The sequence below is a fragment of the Xiphophorus couchianus genome, chromosome 19 (assembly GCF_001444195.1).
Source record: "Xiphophorus couchianus chromosome 19, X_couchianus-1.0, whole genome shotgun sequence".
Taxonomy (NCBI): Eukaryota; Metazoa; Chordata; class Actinopteri; order Cyprinodontiformes; family Poeciliidae; genus Xiphophorus; species Xiphophorus couchianus.
Genome location: NC_040246.1, coordinates 7,598,603 through 7,620,870, shown reverse-complemented (window position 1 = coordinate 7,620,870; position 22,268 = coordinate 7,598,603). Strand labels below are relative to the sequence as shown.

The 22,268-nt window shown below is 41.1% G+C and overlaps 3 protein-coding genes across 5 annotated transcripts; all 3 read left to right on the top strand.

The window, feature by feature from the left end:
* Nucleotides 1-436: 436 nt before the first annotated feature.
* LOC114134396 (transformer-2 protein homolog beta-like) lies at nt 437-3,897 on the top strand. 3 transcript variants are annotated; one of them, XM_028001006.1, is made up of 8 exons: nt 437-603; nt 1,784-1,917; nt 2,048-2,207; nt 2,304-2,492; nt 2,566-2,681; nt 2,778-2,951; nt 3,054-3,136; nt 3,356-3,897. In XM_028001006.1, the coding sequence occupies exons 1-8, from the start codon at nt 571-573 to the stop codon at nt 3,364-3,366; spliced, it is 900 nt and encodes a 299-aa protein (XP_027856807.1). In that variant the 5' UTR covers nt 437-570; the 3' UTR covers nt 3,367-3,897. The 3 variants fall into 3 exon arrangements, with proteins under 3 accessions (XP_027856807.1, XP_027856809.1, XP_027856808.1); XM_028001007.1 differs by having other exon boundaries at nt 440-603; nt 3,072-3,136; XM_028001008.1 differs by lacking the exon at nt 2,778-2,951 and having other exon boundaries at nt 439-603.
* A 1,241-nt stretch (nt 3,898-5,138) lies between these two features.
* ola1 (Obg-like ATPase 1) lies at nt 5,139-10,398 on the top strand. The gene is made up of 11 exons (XM_028001184.1): nt 5,139-5,294; nt 5,610-5,707; nt 5,810-5,953; nt 6,915-7,042; nt 7,185-7,360; nt 7,452-7,532; nt 7,624-7,721; nt 7,808-7,948; nt 8,498-8,594; nt 9,155-9,277; nt 9,376-10,398. Exons 2-11 carry the CDS (start codon nt 5,610-5,612, stop codon nt 9,475-9,477), a joined length of 1,188 nt encoding a protein of 395 aa, XP_027856985.1. The 5' UTR covers nt 5,139-5,294; the 3' UTR covers nt 9,478-10,398.
* Nucleotides 10,399-12,194: 1,796 nt separating this feature from the next.
* Nucleotides 12,195-21,769, top strand: LOC114134019 (transcription factor Sp3-like). Its single transcript, XM_028000213.1, has 8 exons — nt 12,195-12,286; nt 15,932-16,162; nt 16,244-16,843; nt 17,613-17,810; nt 17,906-18,110; nt 18,211-18,400; nt 19,233-19,429; nt 21,428-21,769. Exons 1-8 carry the CDS (start codon nt 12,218-12,220, stop codon nt 21,679-21,681), a joined length of 1,944 nt encoding a protein of 647 aa, XP_027856014.1. The 5' UTR covers nt 12,195-12,217; the 3' UTR covers nt 21,682-21,769.
* Nucleotides 21,770-22,268: the final 499 nt, after the last annotated feature.

The following is a 22,268-nucleotide window of genomic DNA, read 5'->3' as shown; positions in this document are numbered from 1 at the left end:
TAAGACTTAAGGTACTGTTTTCAAAAATAATAGTTTAACATCACTATTTTCGACTTAAAAAAATGTCAATTTACTAGTAGGCGTAGATGAAAAGATTGGCAACCGTCGTAACCTTCGTGTATTCATCCTATACAATTAACTGAAAGATGTTCAGAATAATAAGAGTTTGAGTAGAGTCAACCATGCCGTTGCAGTCCGCTGGACAATAATCCAATGCAAGGACAATAAGGTCAACATTAAACATGTTTCTGAGGCAAAACCCAATAAATTTCAAGGAACTGTCCAGAAAAAAATGTTTCATTGTTCACAAAGCATGTAGTTATACAATTACATGCTACTTCAGAGATTTACGTTCAAACGTTTTGTTTTTGTAAAGACAATCCAGTTTTATTTTAAAAGGAGCCGGAAATGGCGTCATTGGCCACAGAACGTTATGAAAGGGTTGCTGTTGTTAGGCGGTGTGGACAGAAACGGCTCGTTGTTTGGGTGCGCGCTTCAGCGTTACTTTATTTACTTTCCCCTCCTGGTTCGTTAGACTCATTAAACGGGTTTCAAATTTCTGACTGTAAAATGAGCGACAACGAGAAGGATTTTAGGGAGCAGGTGAGTTTTAGTAATGAAAGAATATTGAGTTACTTCGGTTAAGATATAAACGGCTAGCTAGCTTATCCGTTTCCAGCCGTTGGACTTCTGAAAAGGTTTGCTAGACGACAGGTTTACGGTCTCTTAGCACTGATGTCTGCACAAGTGTTGTATGTTTTATTAGTGTTTATATACGAATAAGTATGGATAGTTGCATCACATTACAGAATACAATTAGATTAGCCAAGCATGCTAGGCTAAACCATGCGGCCTGTGCAGATCAGGAAACATGGTTCCGCCTCATAGAGCTACCTTCATTTTAGCACATTTGGTCTTTAATTACCGAGTTATGCAATGAATTACGAGTATTAAAGTAACTACTGTATGTGCACTGTGATCCTCGTTTATTTAAAATTCAACGTTCAATTATAAGCCAACTTGTCGAGCCTTTAATTTATTTTCTTTCGTGTTTGTTTTTTTCTTTATACCATTTGGTTGAAACAAAAACCAACTTGCCTTATCACCCTTGTTTGTTTTTTGTCAAGGTTAAGGTGGGAAGAAAGAAAAAGGCCCAAGACGTGTCAGATGTGACGTTTTTAATGTTTGAAGCTGATGGGGTTGATGCATGCTAATGTTTTGGAAGCTGAAAAGAAGCGATCAAGATCTGGCCTCACTTCTAGTTGTAATGGCAGATGGTAAAAGGGGGAAGAGGAGGAAAAAAGAAGTCAGATTCAAACGGAAGAAAGAAGAAATGAAGGGGTTGTTATGAAGTAATGAAGTGAACGAAGTTATGAAGTTAAGATCAGAAGTATAACTGGGTATGAGTGATTTCCTAACAACATGTTACATTATTGCTCTATTTTACTTTTCTTTCTCCTTAGCATGCTTAATTATTTTTGCCCTTTCTATATCAAACACATCACTAATTGTTCCCTCAATTTTGTTACATTTTTTTAATGTGGATCTGCTAATGTATTTAATCTATATTCAGTTATTTGTCACTGTTTTTTTTTGTTTTTTTTTCTTTTTTTCTCTCCAATTTTCCAGATAATTTCTATCAAACCCTCTAATCACCAAACTATGGTGCTGTTCTTCTGAAAAAGGCTTTAAGGGGGCAGAGGGTTAACATCTCCCAGGCCTTATGTTACTGTTACAAACTTGTCTGTAAAGGGCTTCTGATACCTGTCTTTTATTCGCTCAGGACTCTCGGGGAGGCTCAAGGAGTGCATCCCCAAGAGGCTCCGCAAAATCCGCCAGCCACTCTCCTGCACGGTCTAAAGATGGCTCTCGGCGCTCCCGGTCCAGATCTCGCTCTCAGTCCAGATCAAAATCCAGGTGGAATAATGCTTCTTGTTTTTTGTTAATCTCTTTGTTTTGCTGTTTTTTAGAACTGAAGTGCCTTTATTAGCCCCAATTCTGACTGTCTTCCCCCTGTCATGCACCAAAAAAATCCAAAAAACAATAGGTCAAGGTCCCACCGAAGCTCGCACAGGCGCTACTCCCGCTCTCGTTCCCACTCTCGACGCAGACGTTCAAGGAGCCGATCTCGAAGCTCAGATTACCGTCGACGTAGGAGCCACAGCCGTTCCCCGATGTCGAATCGGCGCAGACACATTGGCAACAGGGTGTGTGTTACCACTTTAAAATTTGTTGTATTAAAAAAAAAAAAAAAAGTAATGTTTTTTTTCTTTTTTCTTTTTTTCTAACTTTTACTCTTCCAGGCCAACCCAGACCCCAGCGCTTGCTTGGGTGTGTTTGGTCTGAGCCTTTACACCACTGAGAGGGACCTGAGAGAGGTTTTTTCTAAATATGGCCCTTTGGCCGATGTCAACATAGTGTATGATCAGCAGTCGCGTCGTTCAAGAGGTTTTGCCTTTGTTTATTTCGAAAACAGTGCGGACTCCAAGGAGGTAAGCATGTGATTGGGTTATATTTTTATTTGCGGTTCTGTTTTGCTGCTACCTCTAATAGTGGTGTCTCTAGGCCAAGGAGCGGGCTAATGGTATGGAGCTTGATGGACGCAGAATCAGAGTGGATTTCTCTATCACCAAAAGAGCTCACACTCCAACTCCTGGAATCTACATGGGACGCCCCACATAGTGAGTTTGTGGGGGTTCAGGGGCTTCTATTTTTATGCTAAGTATTTATAATCCATGATGTGTATAAGGGTGACAGCTGAACCTGTGTGTTTGCAGTGGTGGTGGAGGAGGAGGCGGCGGCGGCGGCGGCGGCGGCGGTGGTGGTGGAGGCAGCAGTGGTTCATCACGCCGTTTCTCTAGGGACTATGACAGGGGCTATGACAGAGGATATGATAGAGGTTATGATCGCGACTATGATCGCTACGAAGAGCGAGAGTACCGATCATACAGGTACAATTACTTTGACACAATGTACAAGATTGTAAGATGAAACTACTGATAAATTTTACTTTCATTTTGCTTGATGGATCTAATATTCATGTAAAATGAAAGTTCTTTTTCCTTTGACAGACGCAGATCTCCGTCTCCATACTACAGCAGAGGTTACCGCTCACGATCTCGATCCTACTCGCCACGTATGTATATGACATGCGTTTTTTTTTTTTTTTAAATGTACTTTGAATAAAATGTTTCTGAACATGTTTGATTATTGACATTTAATATCATTTGTAGTTTCAGTTAATTGTTATACGTAAACATGTATTGATTTGTCTTTTAATAGATGGATGGATTTTAAGTCTCCATATTCTGCCAGAACAGTTTGTTGATTTTTTTTGTTGTTTCCTTTCTTACAGGTCACTACTAGGCAGCGAAGACAGTGTTATGTTTTGGTGTTTTTGGGTTGTTTTTTTAAATTTGCATTATTATTTTTGTTGTTTTTTTTTTCATTTTGACCAGACCATATGTTTGTGTTTGTGTGTGTATGGGCGTGCGCATGTGTGTGTGTGAGAAAGGGACTTTTGCACGTATTCATGTATCAGAAAGTTGAAAGCTTGATTTTTTTTTTATCACTAAACATGTGTAGGCAGTGCTGAATTTACATGTCACTGAGTTTAGCACAGATTATGAAGGTTCAAAATGTCGGGAATTAAATCTTTTTCATCTTTGCGTTTCATCTAAATAAAATTGTGTATGTTGTTAAATAAAAATGCTGAATGCTTTTTAAACTTGGAATTTGGAAAAACAGTTTGCTTCAACTGACATGTTTTTATCATTGTAGGATTTTGTTCTTTTTTTTTTTTTTTTAATATTTTTTTAGTGTTCTTCAGTAGATGGCTCCTTTAATCTGTGTCTATTCCAGAAAAAATAAATGACATTTTTGTCTATGTCTGGTGACCACCTGCTTTTTTTATGTGTATATAAGCAATAAAATACCAGTGTCTCCTTCTGCATAATCTACTTAAGTTATAAGTAACATCCATATCTGATCTTAAACCTAAGTGTGAGAAAATCTGAATGTTGGGCTTCTGTGGTTTTATCTTTTTCACCTTGAACAGAGTTTTGTTGATTATGGATGCTAAAAGTTGATGGACGTTAATAAGCATTGCCCAAAACAATTGGATTTTAAAATACTACCTTTTGTATAAGATTTGAAAACTAGATGAAATGCCTGAAAGGTCATAAAAAGTTTCTTTGACATCACACCCAGCTTAATCCATTGTTGTGCTAAAAATGTTCATTGTGGGGTCTTTCCCTTTGTTATATAGGGTACAGCAATTAAATAAAAATAAAGTTCCAGTCTGCAATTTGTTCTTAACTTGGCCTCAAGTCAGGAAGTGAGAGAAAAAAAACAACATAATTGGCATACAACTTTACTAACTAATGTTATAAAGTATACTTAGTGCATGATATTTGATAAAGAAAAAAAAACTCCATTATTTATGTCGCACAGAAAGTGAATGAACCTGTTTGGTCAATTTGAAATGAAAACTAATTTGTATGTTCAATAGATAGACATATGGGTGACAGAAAGCAATAAGGTGTGTATTGCAGATAGCAACTTGGTGTAAGGGTTTAGAAAGACAAACCAGCATAAAATAGGAAAATGTATGGGTAAATATTAGTAACTTACTTCTGACTGCCATTTTGATTTTGATTTTTTTAATGACAGTAGGACTCTAAAGTTTCAAGTGTTTAGGGGGTAGGAGTTTATAAGTTCTCACTTCTTCCTACCCCATTTTGAGCATGATATGTTAACTGAAACAAAAAATCTGTATTTCCTCTTCTTTTTTATGCACTTCTTGTTACTGTGCACTATTTTATTTTTATATTTGTATCATGTTCGAATAAATTTCATTTCATATGTTAAAGAAGTTTGCAACGGTGTCTAAAACTATCACCAACTGAAGATGACAAGGCATACGAAAACTATACGAACAAAACACCATTTACTAGCTCAACTTTCCTACTGTTACTTTAATTACGTTATTTACATGTTAACAGATGACGACTCCCATCGATTCTGAAAAATACAACTCTGCAAACAAGAGATATAAGCAGATTTTGTTTTGAAACCGGGAAAATTGTGGTTTTCTGCAGTATTCCAACATTAAATCAGCTTGTTATATTATCTCGGGTTGCCTCTGACGTGTCGTTCCAGATGTCCGGCTGACCAATCAGAGACGTTTTGCGTCAAAACGCTTCCGCTTAGCTTTCCGACCTGCCTTTCCAGTGGAGTGGCTGGTGTGAGCAGACAGAAGAGAAGCAAACACCACCTAGGAGAAGTAATTCAAGGTACCAAGCGAGTTGTTTTCTCTGCTAAACATCTTCCAAATAATTTTTTATGTGTTAAGGAAATTTTTGAACACTCATAAAACCCCTGCGGTCGGATACTTGGATGGTTCCAGTTAGCCACCTGCTACCGATTAGCATGCTGTGTTTGAATGAGCATATGAGTCTAGCTGCCTCAACACGTTTTCACCAGGGCTAGCTTAGAAGAAATGATAGCTTGTTTAAAGGAATATTAATGTTCAGAAGTTTTCGGAAGACTTTACAAATAAAGAGCAGTATTTACATGTGTGTCATGGTTTCTTCTCTTACCTCCTACAGATGCCTCCTAAAAAGACAGAAGCCCCAAAACAACCTCCATTAATTGGGCGATTTGGAACATCTCTGAAAATTGGCATTGTGGGGTTGCCTAATGTCGGGTAAATACTTGCACGAGTAATTCAAGTGTAATGTAAATATTTTTATTTACAAATGGCCTTAGTTACTTGGGTATTACTGCTGCTTTTCTGACTTTGTTGCAGGAAATCTACATTTTTTAATGTGCTCACCAAAAGCCAAGCTGCTGCAGATAATTTCCCATTCTGCACCATTGATCCAAATGAGAGCAGGGTGCCAGTTCCTGATGAGCGCTTTGATTACCTGTGCCAGTACCACAAACCAGCCAGGTGTGTTATAGCTGTACAGCATGGTTGTCATCATAGCATGCATCTACAGTGCCTTTCAAAAGTAATCCTAGCTTTTGTACTTAACATTTTGGCCCATCACAACAACGCATTTTAGTGTGTTTTTGTAGATTTTATTTGATATGTTCAGACAAAGTAGTGGAAGGAAAAACATACACAATTTTCAAAAGAAAGCTTGTGCCTGTTCTTCTTTGCAAAAATAGCTACCGTACCTTTTTGTCAGAGTAGAGGAAGAGGACTTTTGAACTTAAAAATATTCCCATAGATTCAAAATTAGATTTAACTGAACTGAACTTTGACTGACCCGTTATAACACATGAATATGCTGTCTAAACCATCCCATGTTCTGGGTCATCCATTAGTGTGGTGATATAGCTCACCGCTTTATATTCAAACTCTCAGGTGGCACCTAGTGGTGTCCGGACATATTGTAACATTTTAAAAGGCGTTTGCACAAAAAACTCCAAAGTGTCTATTCGCTGCACATCAACCGTCCCCAGAAGGTGTGTTGTGACTTCAGCTAAATGAAGCCACTTTTACTCCCTTAATTTTCACTTGGGCAAAGCAAGCAACAAATTCCCAGTATCCTCTGACTAGCTTGTCTCCCCACAGCATAATGCTGCTACCTCCAGGCTTCACCATGGGGATGCTGTGATCAGAGTGATGTTTAGTGTTAGTTTTTTTGCCAAACATAGTGCTTTGCATATAGATTAAAAATATCAACTTTGGTCTTACCTGACCACAGCCAGTCCTCCACATAATATGCAAAGGGTGTGGCAAACATCTTATGCTTTTTTTTTCCAACTATAGTTTTCTTTTTCCCCCTTACAATTTTTCAATTGTATTAAAAGATGGCAAATATAGCATGAGAAATTATGGAAAAGTGGGAATGCTCCACTTAATGCATGGTCTTGCTGATTGATTTTCGTCTTTCTCTCCTCAGTAAGGTTCCTGCTTTCCTAAATGTGGTGGACATTGCTGGTCTGGTGAAGGGAGCTCATGCAGGGCAGGGACTTGGAAATGCCTTTCTCTCTCATATCAGTGCCTGCGATGCCATTTTCCATATGACCCGTGAGTAGCCAGTTCATCGGCGATTTTTGAGATCACGCCGAAGCCAGTTACACATTTAAGGAGAAGAGAATGAACTCTAATGCAAAAACCAATTGGATTTGTTTTGCTTTATGTGTGTAAGAGACACTTTGGTATGTTTAAGGTGCTTTCGATGATGAAGACATTACCCACGTGGAGGGCAACGTGGACCCAGTGAGAGACATTGAGATCATCCATGAGGAGCTGCGGCTAAAAGACGAGGAAATGATTGCTCCCATCATAGACAAGCTGGAGAAAACCGCAGTCAGAGGAGGAGACAAAAAACTAAAACCTGAATACGTAAGAAATTTGGACTGACAACATGTTTGTCTCTAACATTCAAGTTCTTATAGTTTTTCCACTCTCATTGACATGCTGATTTTACTTCCAGGATATCATCCTGAAGGTAAAGAACTGGGTTGTGGAAGAGAAGAAACATGTCCGATTTTACCATGAATGGAATGACAAAGAGGTATTCACGTGTGTGCATGCTTGCACTTGCATTGAATTGCATCCATTTGTGAGTTGCGATGCATTTCTCAGTGTTGAATTCCTCTTTGCAGATTGAGGTGCTGAACAAATACCTGTTTCTGACATCGAAGCCCATGATCTACCTGGTTAATCTCTCTGAGAAGGATTACATTAGAAAAAAAAACAAATGGTATTTCATTTTTGCTGTCTTGTTTCTTCGCGTTTCATTTATTTACTCGGGTATTGCTCTGATCAAACACTGGCTTCTGGTTTAAGGTTGGCAAAAATCAAAGAGTGGGTAGATGCCCACGATCCTGGTGCCATGGTCATCCCGCTGAGCGGAGCGGTGGAGGCTAAACTTCAGGAGATGGAAGAGGAGGAGAGTACTAAATACTGCGAAGAACAGAAAACACAGAGGTCAGACTGATGACCTCCACCAATAGGCTTTGATTTTCAGTTTAAAAGTGTCACGTGAAATTGATTTGAACACGAGGTATTGCTCAAAATGATGTCTGCTGTGCATTTGTTTTCACCTCTTCTGAATCAGTACTTTGTAGAAACAGCTATTGCTGCAATTACAACTGCAGGGTTTTTTTTAGACATTTTTGTCGCAGCTTTGATTCTCCCAGGAGTGAAATTTTCTACATTTTTTTCTTTCCCTGAAACAAATTCTACTCAGATTGAATAGGGAGGATTTGTGAAGACTTTTTTAAGCCTTCATGCAGATTGATTGATTTGTGGGTTTAAACAACACCAATTCTCATCTATCTCTAGTTGTATTTCTACAGTCATTGTCCTGCTGTGTGTTCAGAGCATTCTTCTTAAAGCAATTTTTATTTTGATCAAAACATTTGCACCTCTAGTAAGCACATCAGACTGTCAGTGATGAGATGACAATTTTAGTTACCGTATTTATTTTTGTGTTTGTCATTTGTAATCATCACATATATGTTTCTATGCTTACAGTGTTCTGACCAAAATTATAAAGACAGGCTATGCAGGACTACAGCTGGAGTACTTCTTCACGGCAGGGCCGGATGAGGTCAGAGCGTGGACCATCAGGGTGAGCGCTCTGATATACAGAATGTTACCTTGAACGTATCATTTGATGACTTCTTTATAAAAGGAAACTGAAAATGGTCCCAGTGTAATTTGTTGTCCCACCTTCCCTTCGTCCCTTTGTCTTACTCCTTTTTGTGATTCTTTCCTTTCCTCCGTCTCCTACTCCATTTCTTCCTTCCTTTGCACATTTCTTGTCTTTCTGTCATTCCTTCCTTGTCATTTCTTCTTTCCTAATTCTTCTTTCCTCTTGTCTTTACCTTTCCATCCTCGTCTTTACTTTTCTTCACCTCTTTATATCTTTTTTTGTCATTCATTCCTGTTCCCTCGTTTCACCCAGTAATACTGAGGTTTACCCATAAATTAAGGTGAACTGCAGTATTTTATGTCTTTAGATGAAGAAAACAAAGGACTGAAAGCTTAGATAGGTGTGAAATTTCTAAGAGAAATGTTTAGAAATTGCAGAACCCTGAGGTATTCAGCCAAAGTCAAAATGGTACAAAATTATGGTATGAGTTGTCTGGACGCGGTTTGAGATTTCCTTTTGCTGTTTTGCTTCGACAGAAAGGAACCAAAGCTCCTCAGGCTGCAGGGAAAATCCACACAGACTTTGAGAAAGGCTTCATCATGGCTGAGGTGATGAAGTTCAATGACTTCAAAGAGGAGGGCAGTGAGAGTGCGGCCAAGGTGAGTGAAACAGCAAAACAGATGGGTTCTTATCAAGAGTTGCTGCAGTGCACCTCTAACATAAACATGTGTTCTTGTTTTTGTCTCTTTGTTCTCAGGCTGCTGGGAAATACAGACAACAGGGCAGGAACTACATCGTGGAGGACGGCGACATTATCTTTTTCAAATTCAACACACCCAATGCACCCAAAAAGAAATAGAGGGACCACATAATTGCCAGGGGGGTATCTCAGTTCAGTTCAGTTGGGCTCCAAAGAGCTGCACTGTGGGCTGGTTTTCTAATTCTCCTTAAATATTAGGCACAGTTATCACAATATCTTAATGCCAATCAAAGCATGAAATGTAATTGATATTTCAAGTCAATTACAAGGATAATTTTCAAACAAGCTTGGACAAAGTTGAGCTATTTACAATATTCATTAAAAAAAAGGGTAATTAACCTGAAATACCTGGACCAGAATACAATTTGGCATTTTCTTTCTTTTTTTGTTGCTGCCAGATTTGGACTGTTTTTAACATGCAATAAGGCTCTTTTATTCAGATTTTCTTTATTACAGTATAAATATTCAAACCACAGAAGCTGAATATCCTTTACTGCTTTTACTTTATCATCAGGTTTAACAGCTTCCTGTGTTTCATTAGTTGACCAATTAGTAGATCTTAATAGGACCTCTGGTTAGCTCTTTTTTTAAAGGCAGATTAAGAAGTCTCTTATTAATCTGTTCTGTAATATAATCCTGGCAAGGTTTTGGTGACATGTTGCTTTCAGAAACCAAACCAAAACCTCAGTGACCTGTTTACGTAATAAAGGAGAATGAAAGCCATCATTCGGTGCAGGACTGAGCTGTGAAGAGAAGAGACCGGCCTAACTGATGGTGGCATGGATTGAACTGATGCTACATTATTTGCTTTTACTGACTTGCTCTGGCTTGGGGATTAAAAAAACCCTTCGCCCTTTCTCCTTTATTGACGGTGTGTTTTTACGCATCTGCTGGAGTGTGCAGCTGCAGATTTACCGTGTGCCACATTGTTAATGTCTTCATTGCTATATTAAAATTGTGCCCTAAAATGAAATATTGCCCTTATAAACATGCACATGTCAGTAAAAGAACAAAAATCTCTCCTGCTTTTGTGTTTTGTTTTTCCAGTGAAATTAACCCAAATGAAAGGAAAAAAGTTGCATTTCTGTTGAAACCGTCTCATTTAATGGCTCACAGGGTGAAGTAAAATTAGCTTGTTAATTAGTTAAAATTTTAACCTTAACTCTGGGAAGTTAAATATTCTTTTACCTTAATCCGTTGCGGCAATACATAATGTATTTTTACAACAAAAGGGGACGAGGGAAGCTGACCAAAGATTGACAAGCCATCCCTTTTGGTCAAACTAGGAAAGCCAATTTGAAAATAACATGCCTGTCAGTCATGCATTTTAAAGTCCTGAAAATTGTATTCAAATTTATAATTATAACTCTCAGAATCAAATTATGAAATAAAAAGTCATAAGAGATTTGTAGTCCTAATTTTTAAGTATTGACTTTCATATGATTCAGTCATATGAAAGTCACAATATTTCCAAAGTGTATTATGCGATTTGAAGTGTTCATTTAGATGTTTAATTGGTCAATTTTGATTTTCTGAGCCATATTTGCTTTACTTTTATATATTTATAATGTCCAAGTCCAATGTCCAAGTTTGATTTTAAAAGTAAAAATTATAAAGTCCAAAGTCTTACTTTAGACTTTTGAAATAATTTTGAGTAGTCTCATAAAAATGCTAATAATTCATACTTCTGCCATGCTATATGTCATTTTTTCTTTCTGTTGCAGAAATAGAAATTTAGAATTTATAGAAATAAGAACAAAAAGTTACTTGTTTGCTGGACATTCAAAAAAAAACCCACAAATACAATAATTTAATAATGCTAAAATGTAAAAAAAATAATAATAATAATAATGCGAACATATCATTTGGATGCTCAGATGTTACTAGCTCATTTAAAATGTGTCATTTGAATCATGCTAACAAATTAATCTGGAATCTGGGGCAACAAAATTAACTTTAAATCTCGTGCACGTTAATTCAAGGTTGCGAGACTTGGAAAAAAAACTTTTTCCAAGGACAAAAGAAAACAGCTGACAATGGATTTAAATCTTCATTAAGACATGGCTTAAACAAAACTAAGTATACAGAAACAGGAAAACGTGGGGAAAGTTTATTTGATGGAGGAGTGCTTAAACATTAAAGTAACTTTGGGATTTCATCAACTACATTCCATCTCTGGACTCGCTCGACAAACAGGAAACGTACATGTTACAAAAAAAAAAAACGGATTGGCAATCTCGTCAGCCAATCACGTTCCTGACACTCTTGTGGAGCCAATCACCTCAAGGAAGAAGGGCGGGACGTCCTGAAATGTGATGCAAATTCGACGTCGAGCTTGTTTAGTCCCACCTTTTTGTGTTTCCCGCACCGTCAATCAAAATAGAAAAAAAAATCGACCCGAATTCAACGATCAACACTAGCCCGCCTTTGATAAAATAACCATGTTCGGAGTTTGGTTGGTTTGGTATTCCTCCATATTTGCGCTATGACTGATACGTAAACGTTTAGCGCATCGAAACGGCAACTAATCGGTGAGTTTGGGAGAGCAGCAGCGGAGCGAGCTGCGTCTTTTTATCGTTAGCTCCTTCGCTAACTAGCTGGATATGGTCAGCTAACCGAGCTAGCTGACTACCTCTCGGAGTTGATAAAAGTAAAACTCGTTCTCGGCCCGAAGCCTCCAGGGATCTACACCGCAAAATTGAATTTCGCAGACGGCGGACCGGAGAGTGGGGATGCTTTGCGGGCTTTTCTGGCAGGCAGGAGTTGAAGATTACAGACTTTTGCTCGGTTTCCCCCTCTCTCCCTGCTAGCGCCAGAGCAGTCTCTGAAACAAGGAGAAATGGCGTCCGCGGACGTGGACAGCAGTCAGAGCGAGTTCCTGCAGGCTGGCGGCGCGGCCGACACACAGGTACCCACCACACTTTCCACCTCTCTGCCGCCTCCCAATTCTGGTTGTGCTTTTTAGGAGCTTGAAGTTAACACGTTTTAAAATTTTGATGGCATGGGGTGAAAGCCGTACACTTCCTGTGTTCCCCTCAATAACGGCCACCCACTTTCCCCCTGTAAAACCCGCCCATAGTGGGTAGGACGCTGAAGTCAGTCACTTCCAGATAGCCGATGTACCTTAGGCTTTGGAGGATGCTGGGATTGTCTTATGTGTCAGAAGAAGCGTCTGTATTCATAACAGTATCGTTCAGTTGTGTGGCAACAGCCACCCATCCCCCACCCGTTCCTGAGCCGGTTGTCGTCTGTCTCCTGACTCGGTTCTTTCCATCAGAGTAAATTCTGCATCATCCATCACTCTTTGCGTTACTCCTTGTTTTTACACAGCAGAACACTCCTATGTTTCTATAAATGATCCACTGACCAAAGCCAGTGTTTTTCCCTGCTTCTCTGATGTAATCTGATGAGTCTGTGTTTCATCACAAAATACTACTTGGTGAAGTAAAGAGTGTCTGCTACTGTGATAAATCCTGTAGTTTGAGTTAACAAAGATCACTACGCCCCCCCCACCCCCCCCAAGGTGGCCTTCTAGAGCACCTTTTATTGTGCAAGGCAAAAATATTTACATTCCTTGAACCGCTTCAGATTTTGTCATCACAGAGGTATGAGTATTTTACTAGGATTTTATGTTCCAAACTGATAAAGGTGGGGAAAATATGTTTTTAAGTTTTATTACAAATAAACTCTACAAGAGTTGCACATGTAGACATTTTTGTGTCTTTTCATCTTTTCAAAAATAGTTCAAGCTCTGCCAGGTTGCAAAGGAATTTCCTAGTCAGTTCTCTTTCATAGCATTCGTTTCGTGTCTCACTATGGCTGTGGTTACCAAAGATTTTCTGGGCCCCCCTATGGATTACAATAAAATCCCCCCCAAAAAAGAAAAAAAAATCAACTGGGCACACACATCGTTCAACCAGACATAAACCTATACACATATTTTGTTTTCAAACTCCACTGAAGTTTATTTCACACTTCAGGTTGCAACAAAACAAACTACAAACCATCTTTACAGTGAAACACTTTTGTGTAACAGTTTTTTTTTTTTTCATCCATAGCGCTTCTCGTGTCCCCTTAACCCCCTGCAATGGCACTGTGCCCCCACAAGGGGGCGCGCCCCACACTTTGGGAACCACTGCACTATGGGAACACTTTGGGCATGATCTCATCAGAAGCTTCAATCACACTCCACCAGCCCTAATTGGCTGGGGATAAAAAATGCGCTGGGTAGAAATACGCTTTACTGTTTTTCACTTGAGTAGCAATGCTTCATTGGTAGCAATACTGGTAGAAGTAGTGATTTCCTGTTCCTGCCTTTCTTTCCTGGGTTGCTGGAGGAATTTTTAGTTTCCTGGCGCAACAACTCTCCCGTACAGGGAGAAGCACCCAGTGGCTGGTGGCTCGGTTCTAGACGGCAAGGGAATGGACGTCTAGACGTCTCTGGCAAATGCCACAAGTCGAGCCAGAGGTGGCAGCGCACCTTCACCTGAAAGCTTCGATGTCCTCGGATGAGTCGGCTCCATCCCTTCCCTCAGCAGCTGACCGCTTCCAATCAAACCTGAAGAAGAAATCCTACAAGGCAGCCGCTCTATCATTTCGTGCCATGAACGCCTCTTCCATGCTGATGGTGTATCAGGCAGAGCTGGAGGAGGAGATGACTGCGCCACCGGACGCTGCACTGTGGGAAGAAGTGTGCATCATCACTGATCACTGTCTCTGTCTCCATAAAGTAGCGATCCAGGCTATGGGGAGAGCTATGGGGCTTATGGTTCTACAGGAAAGAGCCAGATGGTTAAACTTAACCACGCTTTCCACCAGGGAAAAGAAGGACTTCCTCGATACCCCCATATCTCCACATGGGTTGTTTGGTGCAGCTGTTGCATCTATGCAAAAAAGCTGTGAGGACAAGAAGAGGGCCGATGACGGTGGTTTTAAAGATATGTCTCCCAAGACGGGTGTACACACAGCCACCGCTCCACCATCCCTGCGCCAAACGTTCGACCAGGCTGCGGTGCACTTGCCTCCCACTTTCAGAATCCCTAAGCTGCCGAAGACCCAGACAGCCTCCAATCCTCCTCCAAAACATTTTGCTGTTTACGGCCCACGGCCAAAGAAACGTAAAGCCACTCACCTCTCACCTGGACCAGCCCCCACTCACATCCACTCAGAAGGTGAGGAACAGGAAGTGTTTGGCCTGACAGCCTTTCGGAAGAAACAGAGCGAGCTGGGGTCATTCTCAGACACGACTTTGTTACCGAGCCCTTCCAGCAAAGTTCAGCGCATAAAGGAGGGAATGTTCAAGCCCGCTCGGCTCGCACAAAACGGGGACCGTGTTCAGTTTGGGATACCCTGAACTGACCTTAATTCCTAAAAATCCTGCTTTTTTTCTTTAGGTGCTCCATGTCTTACTCCATGTCTCATAATCGGAGAGCAACGCCTGCAGGTTTAGCTTCTACTCACTTCAGAGGGCAGACCACCAGGAGGCTCCGTCTTGCTTCTTGGTTCCGGCCAACGAACCATTCCGCCACCCACTGGTCGTTTCTCAGACCACTTAGTCACCTGTACTGCTCAAAAATGCACAATATGTCTATAAATAATTTTGGGATATCATAAGGAAGTACTGAGATATACCGTTTTCCACCAAACTAACGTATTTGCCACTTCGGCACAAGCACATTGAGAATGGTTTAGAGGATAAAGACACTAGACTCAGCAAAACTCGGATGACCCAGCTTTCTACTAGCATGTAAATGCACCATCTTCACACAAATCAGAAAATCTTTGGGAACCACTGGTTTAGATTATGAAATCCAAATTACTATAATAGCTCTGCTGGTGACACGTGACTTCATATGTCTGTGGCGCCACATGACCTCTGCCACTGAGATCCATGAGTGTTTGGGTCAGAATCTCGTCCAGCTTAAAGCAGAAAACACAGGGGTGATTGTTTTTGGTCTAAAATTTGAGACTGGAGATCAGGACTCAGCTAAAGCCAGGTGTATTTATGGACTCAGACCCATTTTGTAACAATTTAAGATCAATTACTGAATCAGGGAACTACCAGTTTCAAATGACTAACCAGTATGAGGCTTTCCTCTTGAAACAGGGCGCAGAAAAACACATGAATACTTTTATTTAGTAGTTTTAGGTATTAGGTTAGATTATCGATATAATGTCTTTAGGGGTTTCTGTAAATAATCGGTCAGGCAGCTGCAAGTCCTCTAAATTGCCGCCACCAGAGTCTTGACCATCACCAGAAAACTATATCATGTCTGACCAGTCTTTAAATCACTGCACTGGCTTCCTGTTTTTAAAAGAATAGCTCTCAAAGTTAATTGGTGCATAAGTCGTAGATGTTTGTGTGTTTAAATACAACAGATGTGCTCCTTGTCTTTAATGTGATTCTCTTCACTTCTGTTTATTTTGTGAAGCATCCTACACAGCACTTTGAATGACTTTTTTCTATGAATGTTGCTATAGGAATGATCCTGCTTTGCCTTTTAGACCGAGATGCCCATCTCTTTGCTAATATGAGTGTTTGTTCTGCTCCCAGACAACAGACATGTCGGCTATTCAGCTGACTGGTTCAGACCGGTGGGAGGTGTTGACCCCTGTCTCGGCTGCAAAGGAAGACCAAGGCATCGTCCACATTCCAAACTCGGGGATTGTCACGTCTAACGGACAGTATGTGCTTCCAATCGGGAGTCTTCCCAGCCAGCCCATTTACGTTACAGCGTCTGGGAGCGAGGCCACGGCTAATGGAGTGTCAGGCATTCAGTATCAGGTAACAGCGGTGACAGGAAGGCATCAGTAATGTTTTGTCCGGGTAGCGATCATTTACACAGTTGTCGACCTGTGCTTGTAGGTCATTCCCCAAATCCAAAACGCAGACGGGACACTCACAGGATTCCCCACACAAGGACTGGACGACGGTACAGGCCAGATTCAACTCCTCCAAGATGGCAGCCAGAGCAATATTGGAATCAACTGCTCCACAACAGCAGCTACAGACCTGCTCACACAGGCAGGCCAGGTTCAGTCCATCCAGGGCGTCTCGTTGGCCGGCGGTTCGGCATACGCCGGCACCGTGCCTGTAGGGCTTCCCGGCAACATCACGTTCGTCCCTATAAACAGCGTGGATCTGGAGTCGCTGGGTTTGACGGGGGCGCAGACGGTACCGATCGCCACTGGGGTAACACCCGAGGGCCAGCTGATCATGAGCAGCCAGCCGCTAGAGAACCAGAGCCAGGACTGCAACAGCAAGCAGTCTATGGTGACTGTGAGCAACACCAACCAAGAGATCTACGTGCCAACCACTTCCTCCTCTTCTTCCAACGCCTCCCAGCTCCCGGCGACCATCGACGGCACAGGCGTTCTCACGCAGGCCACAGCTGTGTCTGCGGGGGTGGCAGACCCCTCTTCCACGGAGAACTTCAACTCCCACAACCACCTACAGCAAATGCAGGTCAGTATATCCCAGGAATGTAGCTGTTGTTGTAGAAGTGTGGATGTTAGATGTGTGCATCCTTAAAAATACTTGCGTTCAGCATGTCGCGTGCCACACTAATTGCAGCGGCCCTCTACCTGTTGGATTATCGTCTAATAAAGGCAGCTAGTTCCTAAAAAAATCTTTTAAAAAGTCTTAAACTGATGCATGTGAAATTCGGACCTTAAAATGTCTTAAATTAATTTAAAAGATGCAAGTTGTCCTTAAATACGTTAATCACAGGTCTTAAATCTTCTTGTGCCAGGGCAATTTACTCATATGCTCCATGAAGTATATTTTTCTTGTGAGACTTTTCTGACAGGCAAAAGTGTGAGCCACTCGCAAACATCTTCATTTTGTCCTGTGACTTGAGGCAATTGAGGCTGCTGCTAAAAGCTGTTAATAAACCCTTGCTAGTTAGCTAAGTGTAAATTATTGCTGATTGGCTGGATGATGTTCATCTTTGGCACATCTTCTGTTTCCAACCTGTATGTAGCTATGGACATTCTGGACAAACAAGCTTGCCACTACAATAGATAAACATTGTTACCTTCCTGAGTCATATTTTTCTTTTGGCAAAAAGCCATTATTTTAGGAAGGTGATGATACGCAATTTTCTTTTGTACATTTCCATCGCGATACAAGTCTTAAATATCATTCATAACGGTCTTAAAAATGCTTTAAGTCTTAAATTTGAGTTGGTGAAACTCGTTCCTACTGCCTCGGTAACCCTGTTCCTCTTGTGAAGGGCTCGTCCTCCAACGCCACCACCATCTCCCAGCCCATCCTGCTGTCGGGGGACGGTCAGGCCCAGGTGGCGCAGGGCCAGGACCTGACTGGAGCCGGCCAGACTCTGCAGAGTGTGCAGCTGGTCAACCCAGGTACCTTCCTCATCCAGGCCCAGACCGTCACCGCCACGGGTCAGATCCAGTGGCAGACCTTCCAGGTAGCGCCGCGACGCTCCATTGTGAGCTTATTCCTTCACAATCTGACAGAATTTGAATTAATTCCATTTTTTTTGTTTCTCTTCCTGTCTTCCAGGTTCAAGGTGTCCAGTCGCTCCAGGGGCTCCAGTTGCCCCAGGGTCAGGGTCAGACCCAGCAGCTGACTCTAGCCCCGGTCCAGACCCTGCCCTTGGGCCAGACCGGCCAGGTCAGCCTCCCCAACCTCCAGACTGTCACAGTTAACTCTGTAACACAAACTGGAGTCCAGTACACACAGGGAGACGACGCCAGGAGTCCAGCTGGTAAAGCCACAGACATGATGACCTTACCTTCCTCACTCCAGGACTTTACTGTCAGTGACCGTAACCTGTCTGCTTTGTGCCTGCGTTCTTCCTGGTTCAGGGATTCAGATAAAAGAAGAGCCGGACTCAGAGGAGTGGCAGCTCAGCGGGGACTCCACGCTGAACCCCAGCGACCTGAACAACCTGCGGGTCCCCATGGGAGACGAGGACATGGACACGGCGGGCGGGGATGGCAAACGGCTCCGCAGGGTGGCCTGCACCTGCCCCAACTGCAAGGAGTCAGGAGGAAGGTGGGCGTTCGATGAAACCACGCTCTGCTCACAGGGTTCCCACGCAGTCTGCAGACATGATGCCTTGTCCAACTCATCTTTCGTCTGTCCCTCCTCAGTCATGTCCTACTTTTTCCTCTTTTTTTTGTGTCCAACATTTCTACCTTAAGTCCCTCCTTCCTCCCTCATGCTCTTCTTTATTCTCATTTCTTTCTTGTGCCTTACTTATTAAAGTAAACTTCTTTCTTTTGTTTTAGTCAATCTTTTCTAAGTTAATCTCTTGTACCTTTCTTTTTCCTTTTGTCTTTCCTTTATTTTGTACTCCACTCCCTTTCAATGTCCTTCCTTCTACCTTTTTGTGTTCTACCTGACTTTCCTTGTCCCCTCACCTTTTAGGGTTTTTTTCCATCCTATTTTCTTTCCTCCCTTGTCGTTCTTTTTTGTGTCCTGCCTATCCCCCTTTCTTCCTTGTCTTTTTATATTTTGCCATAATGCATTTCCACCATTCTTTTATCTCCTTGTTTTTAAGCCTGTCATTTTTATGGATTTGTCTTTTAGAACAAATAGAAAAGGCGGAGAACTCTGGAAAGTTTCACCTGGGCTTTTTTTTTTTTTTTTTTTTTGCCAGTTTGTTGATTCTTGCGTTGTGTGTGAATTGTGAGACAGTTATTTTTTGTTTTTGGGCATGTGCACTGACTGATGGCACCCTTTGAATTTCGTTGTCCTTGTGACAATGACAATAAAGATTTATCTTATCTTATCTATCTTATCTTCAGATGAAAACTCAGCATCATCCCTCTCCATTCAGACTCTTTTGACTGACTCAGTTTCCCCCCCTCTGTCTGCCTCTCAGGGGCTCCGGCGTGGGAAAGAAGAAGCAGCACATCTGCCACATCGCCGGCTGCGGGAAGGTCTACGGGAAAACGTCTCACCTGAGAGCTCACCTGCGCTGGCACAGCGGAGAGAGGCCCTTCGTTTGCAACTGGATGTACTGCGGGAAGAGGTTCACCAGGAGCGACGAGCTTCAGAGACACAGGAGGACACACACAGGCGAGTCCCTATAGCGCCCTCTCGCTGGTTCCCCCAGGTGACAAACTGCTGGGGTTAGGAGAGGACAGCCTCTGCTTGTCTAGATGTCTGTGGTGCGTTCATGGACCTTAGGAGGTTTCATAAATGAAGGTGTCATATGGTGTGAGTGAGAGGTTGGGTTTATGCTTTTTTGTAATCATATTTTGAGCGTACTGTGGCTTTGAACGGTAACAGAAAAATAAAGGCTGCCGTACATTTCTTTTTATTTTGTCCAACAATTTATAGAACCATGTGAGAAAGAAAGAAGTAAAAAAGTAGTTTGAAATGTAATTTCTATTGAATTCGAAGGTTTGGCGAAACATTTTTTTACATTGAAAATGAGGAGGAACGTCTCTAAAATGAATCAGATGATAATATAAGTAGAACATGTCAACAATTTATGAGCTGTAGAGAATTATTATTGCAGAAATTCTACAGCAGGAAGCGTATTTTCTCTAGATATATTTTAATCCTACCACCTTTACTGCCCTCTTGTGGTAGTAACAGCACATTACACTGTTCAGGACAAGCAAGTTTACTGAATAAGATCAAATAAGTTGTTTAATTACAGAAAGAAAGATTTGTAAGTGAGGAAATTTAACATTTAGACCCTATTGCAGTTTTTTTTATGTAAGAGTGCTGCTGTTTAATTAATATCCAAGGATATTAGAATGAGGAGAACCTTTACTTAAGTATATATAAACAGATTTACTTTAATAAGTAGGTATGAGTCAGTATGATGGGTATTTATATTTGAAAATTGTGTAAATATGCTGTAGTTTCACAGTATTAATAAAAAAAAATTAAGCTGAACATATTGCATAATTTAGTTTAGAAAGTAATCAATTCTGCTTCAATTTTTTTGATTACTGGTTACTTGCCAGTAGTTGGTTGTTTTGTAGAGATTTTTTTTTTCCTTTTCTTGTAGATCTAGGCTGCAAAAAATATCATCTGATGATGAGCTTTGTGAATTAGTCTGGCTGTCATCGCTACTTTAATTAAATGTGGGCTTTTTCTGAGTTTTTGCACCATGACTGTTTGTTTTTAGAAATTTTGAAATATTTCTAAGAAGTGTAGCGACTCTTTGTTCAGCCTGATTGTCTGGGAGTCTAACACTGCGAGCTGCTTCAGGCTGAGCTGGAAATGCTTGATTTTCTTTTGTTGTTGACCTTGTTTGTTACATTTGGCCGTTTCTCTGAGGAAAGCTTGATGAGTGCAACAACAGGAAACGGTCCAGAGATGGAGATGGTTTTGGTCATAGACTTGTGTTGAAAATTGCACGTTGTTTACAGCTTTTAGCCTCTCTAAGTTTTTCTGATAGGGTTATTTTTTTTCTAAAATATTTGGCAGCATTTGGTTTAAATGTTATTGATTGGAGGCCATGAGGAAAACGAGTTAACTTGCTTTGTTGCTGGTGTGAAGCTTCAACTTACAGTTTCTGACATCTCTGTAGAAACTTCATCATGACACTGAATCTACTCAGTTTTATTTATTTTTTGTCATTTGCCAATTTCTCTGGCTCCTTAGACAGAAAAATATTTGAGCTATCACTGCTATTTTTTAAATTTCTGCTGCACTAGAATGAATTTGCTAAAAAAAATAAAATAAAAAAATTAACGAGTTTCATATATGAAAAATGTCTCCACCTAGTGGAGAAACAACAAAATATGATTTTCTGTACGGATTTTAACACCATCTACCTGAAGCGCATTGAGATATAAATTAAGTTGTAATAATTCTGTATTTTAAAAATGCAGTTTGAATCAAGTCAATAGTTGCATAATACATTGAATATGTGAAAGCCTCCCAGATAAACAGAAAACATTTTAAAACAAAATTAAAATTCAACCCAAAATACCGCAACACAACATCCACGCTGACCCAGGATAGTTGTTTTTTTTCTTTTCTCTTTTCCCCGAGACTCACTTGAACAAATGGTTTGTGTGTGTGTGTGTGTTTGTGTGTGTGTTGGATCTGCAGGAGAGAAGAAATTTGTGTGCTCCGAATGCTCCAAGAGGTTCATGCGCAGCGACCACCTGGCCAAGCACATAAAGACTCATCAGAACAAAAAGGGCGGCGTGCCCACCTCCACCTCTCCACCCACCACCGACGCCGTCATCACCACGGACGGAACCACGCTCATCCTCCAGACCGCCACCGCCCACGACCTTGTAGCCAATCAGGAGATCCCTCTGCAGCTGGTCACCGTGGCGCCCGGTGAGGTCCTGGAGTGAGGGAGGGGCTTCTGACAACAGGCCAATCACAGGGACCTCTTGAGCTTTTTCTCTTCCCCACTTCTTCTTATTCTTTTTTTTTTTTTTTTTTTTTTTTTTTAAACATATGAATATATACGTAAATATATATGACAAATATATATATTTTAAGTGAAATTTATCTTGACTTTATGTTTATTTTTTGCAGTCTTTTTTATAGGGGGGCAAAAAAGAAAACATTAAAATGTGGTTGCTATGTACATGCGTAAACACACACACCCACACACGACACATGAATTAACACTCAAGAACACAACGTGAAATGCCTTACTTTGTATGATACTCTTGTATAAAATGCTGGAGGTGCATGTTTTTTAAGCAATGGAGATGATGTGACTGTAACGAACTTTAATGTTGGAGGAGGAAGGAGAAGGATGTCCAGAACCTCTTTCTCTCTCTCTCTCTCCCCCTCTCTGGGATGATCAAGGAATTTTCGTTTCTTCTTCTTGCGGCAGGAAGGTTTCGGCGCTCCGTTTGAAGCCCAGGTATAAACTGTTGAGCTGCTGCTGTCTGGACCGGACGGCTGGTTTTAAAGGAACAGTGGAAAC

What these genes read in the sequence shown, in the direction of transcription:
- LOC114134396 (XM_028001006.1), top strand. Translation starts at nt 571, where the DNA reads ATGAGCGACAACGAGAAGGATTTTAGGGAGCAG. An exon ending in GCAGACACATTGGCAACAGG is followed by an intron (nt 2,208 to 2,303) that starts GTGTGTGTTACC and finishes TTACTCTTCCAG; the next exon opens with GCCAACCCAGACCCCAGCGC. An exon ending in ACAGTGCGGACTCCAAGGAG is followed by an intron (nt 2,493 to 2,565) that starts GTAAGCATGTGA and finishes TGGTGTCTCTAG; the next exon opens with GCCAAGGAGCGGGCTAATGG.
- ola1 (XM_028001184.1), top strand. Translation starts at nt 5,610, where the DNA reads ATGCCTCCTAAAAAGACAGAAGCCCCAAAACAACCTCCATTAATTGGG. An exon ending in TCAGAGCGTGGACCATCAGG is followed by an intron (nt 8,595 to 9,154) that starts GTGAGCGCTCTG and finishes TTGCTTCGACAG; the next exon opens with AAAGGAACCAAAGCTCCTCA. An exon ending in GCAGTGAGAGTGCGGCCAAG is followed by an intron (nt 9,278 to 9,375) that starts GTGAGTGAAACA and finishes CTTTGTTCTCAG; the next exon opens with GCTGCTGGGAAATACAGACA.
- LOC114134019 (XM_028000213.1), top strand. Translation starts at nt 12,218, where the DNA reads ATGGCGTCCGCGGACGTGGACAGCAGTCAGAGCGAGTTCCTGCAGGCT. An exon ending in CGACGCCAGGAGTCCAGCTG is followed by an intron (nt 18,111 to 18,210) that starts GTAAAGCCACAG and finishes TTCCTGGTTCAG; the next exon opens with GGATTCAGATAAAAGAAGAG. An exon ending in TGCAAGGAGTCAGGAGGAAG is followed by an intron (nt 18,401 to 19,232) that starts GTGGGCGTTCGA and finishes TCTGCCTCTCAG; the next exon opens with GGGCTCCGGCGTGGGAAAGA.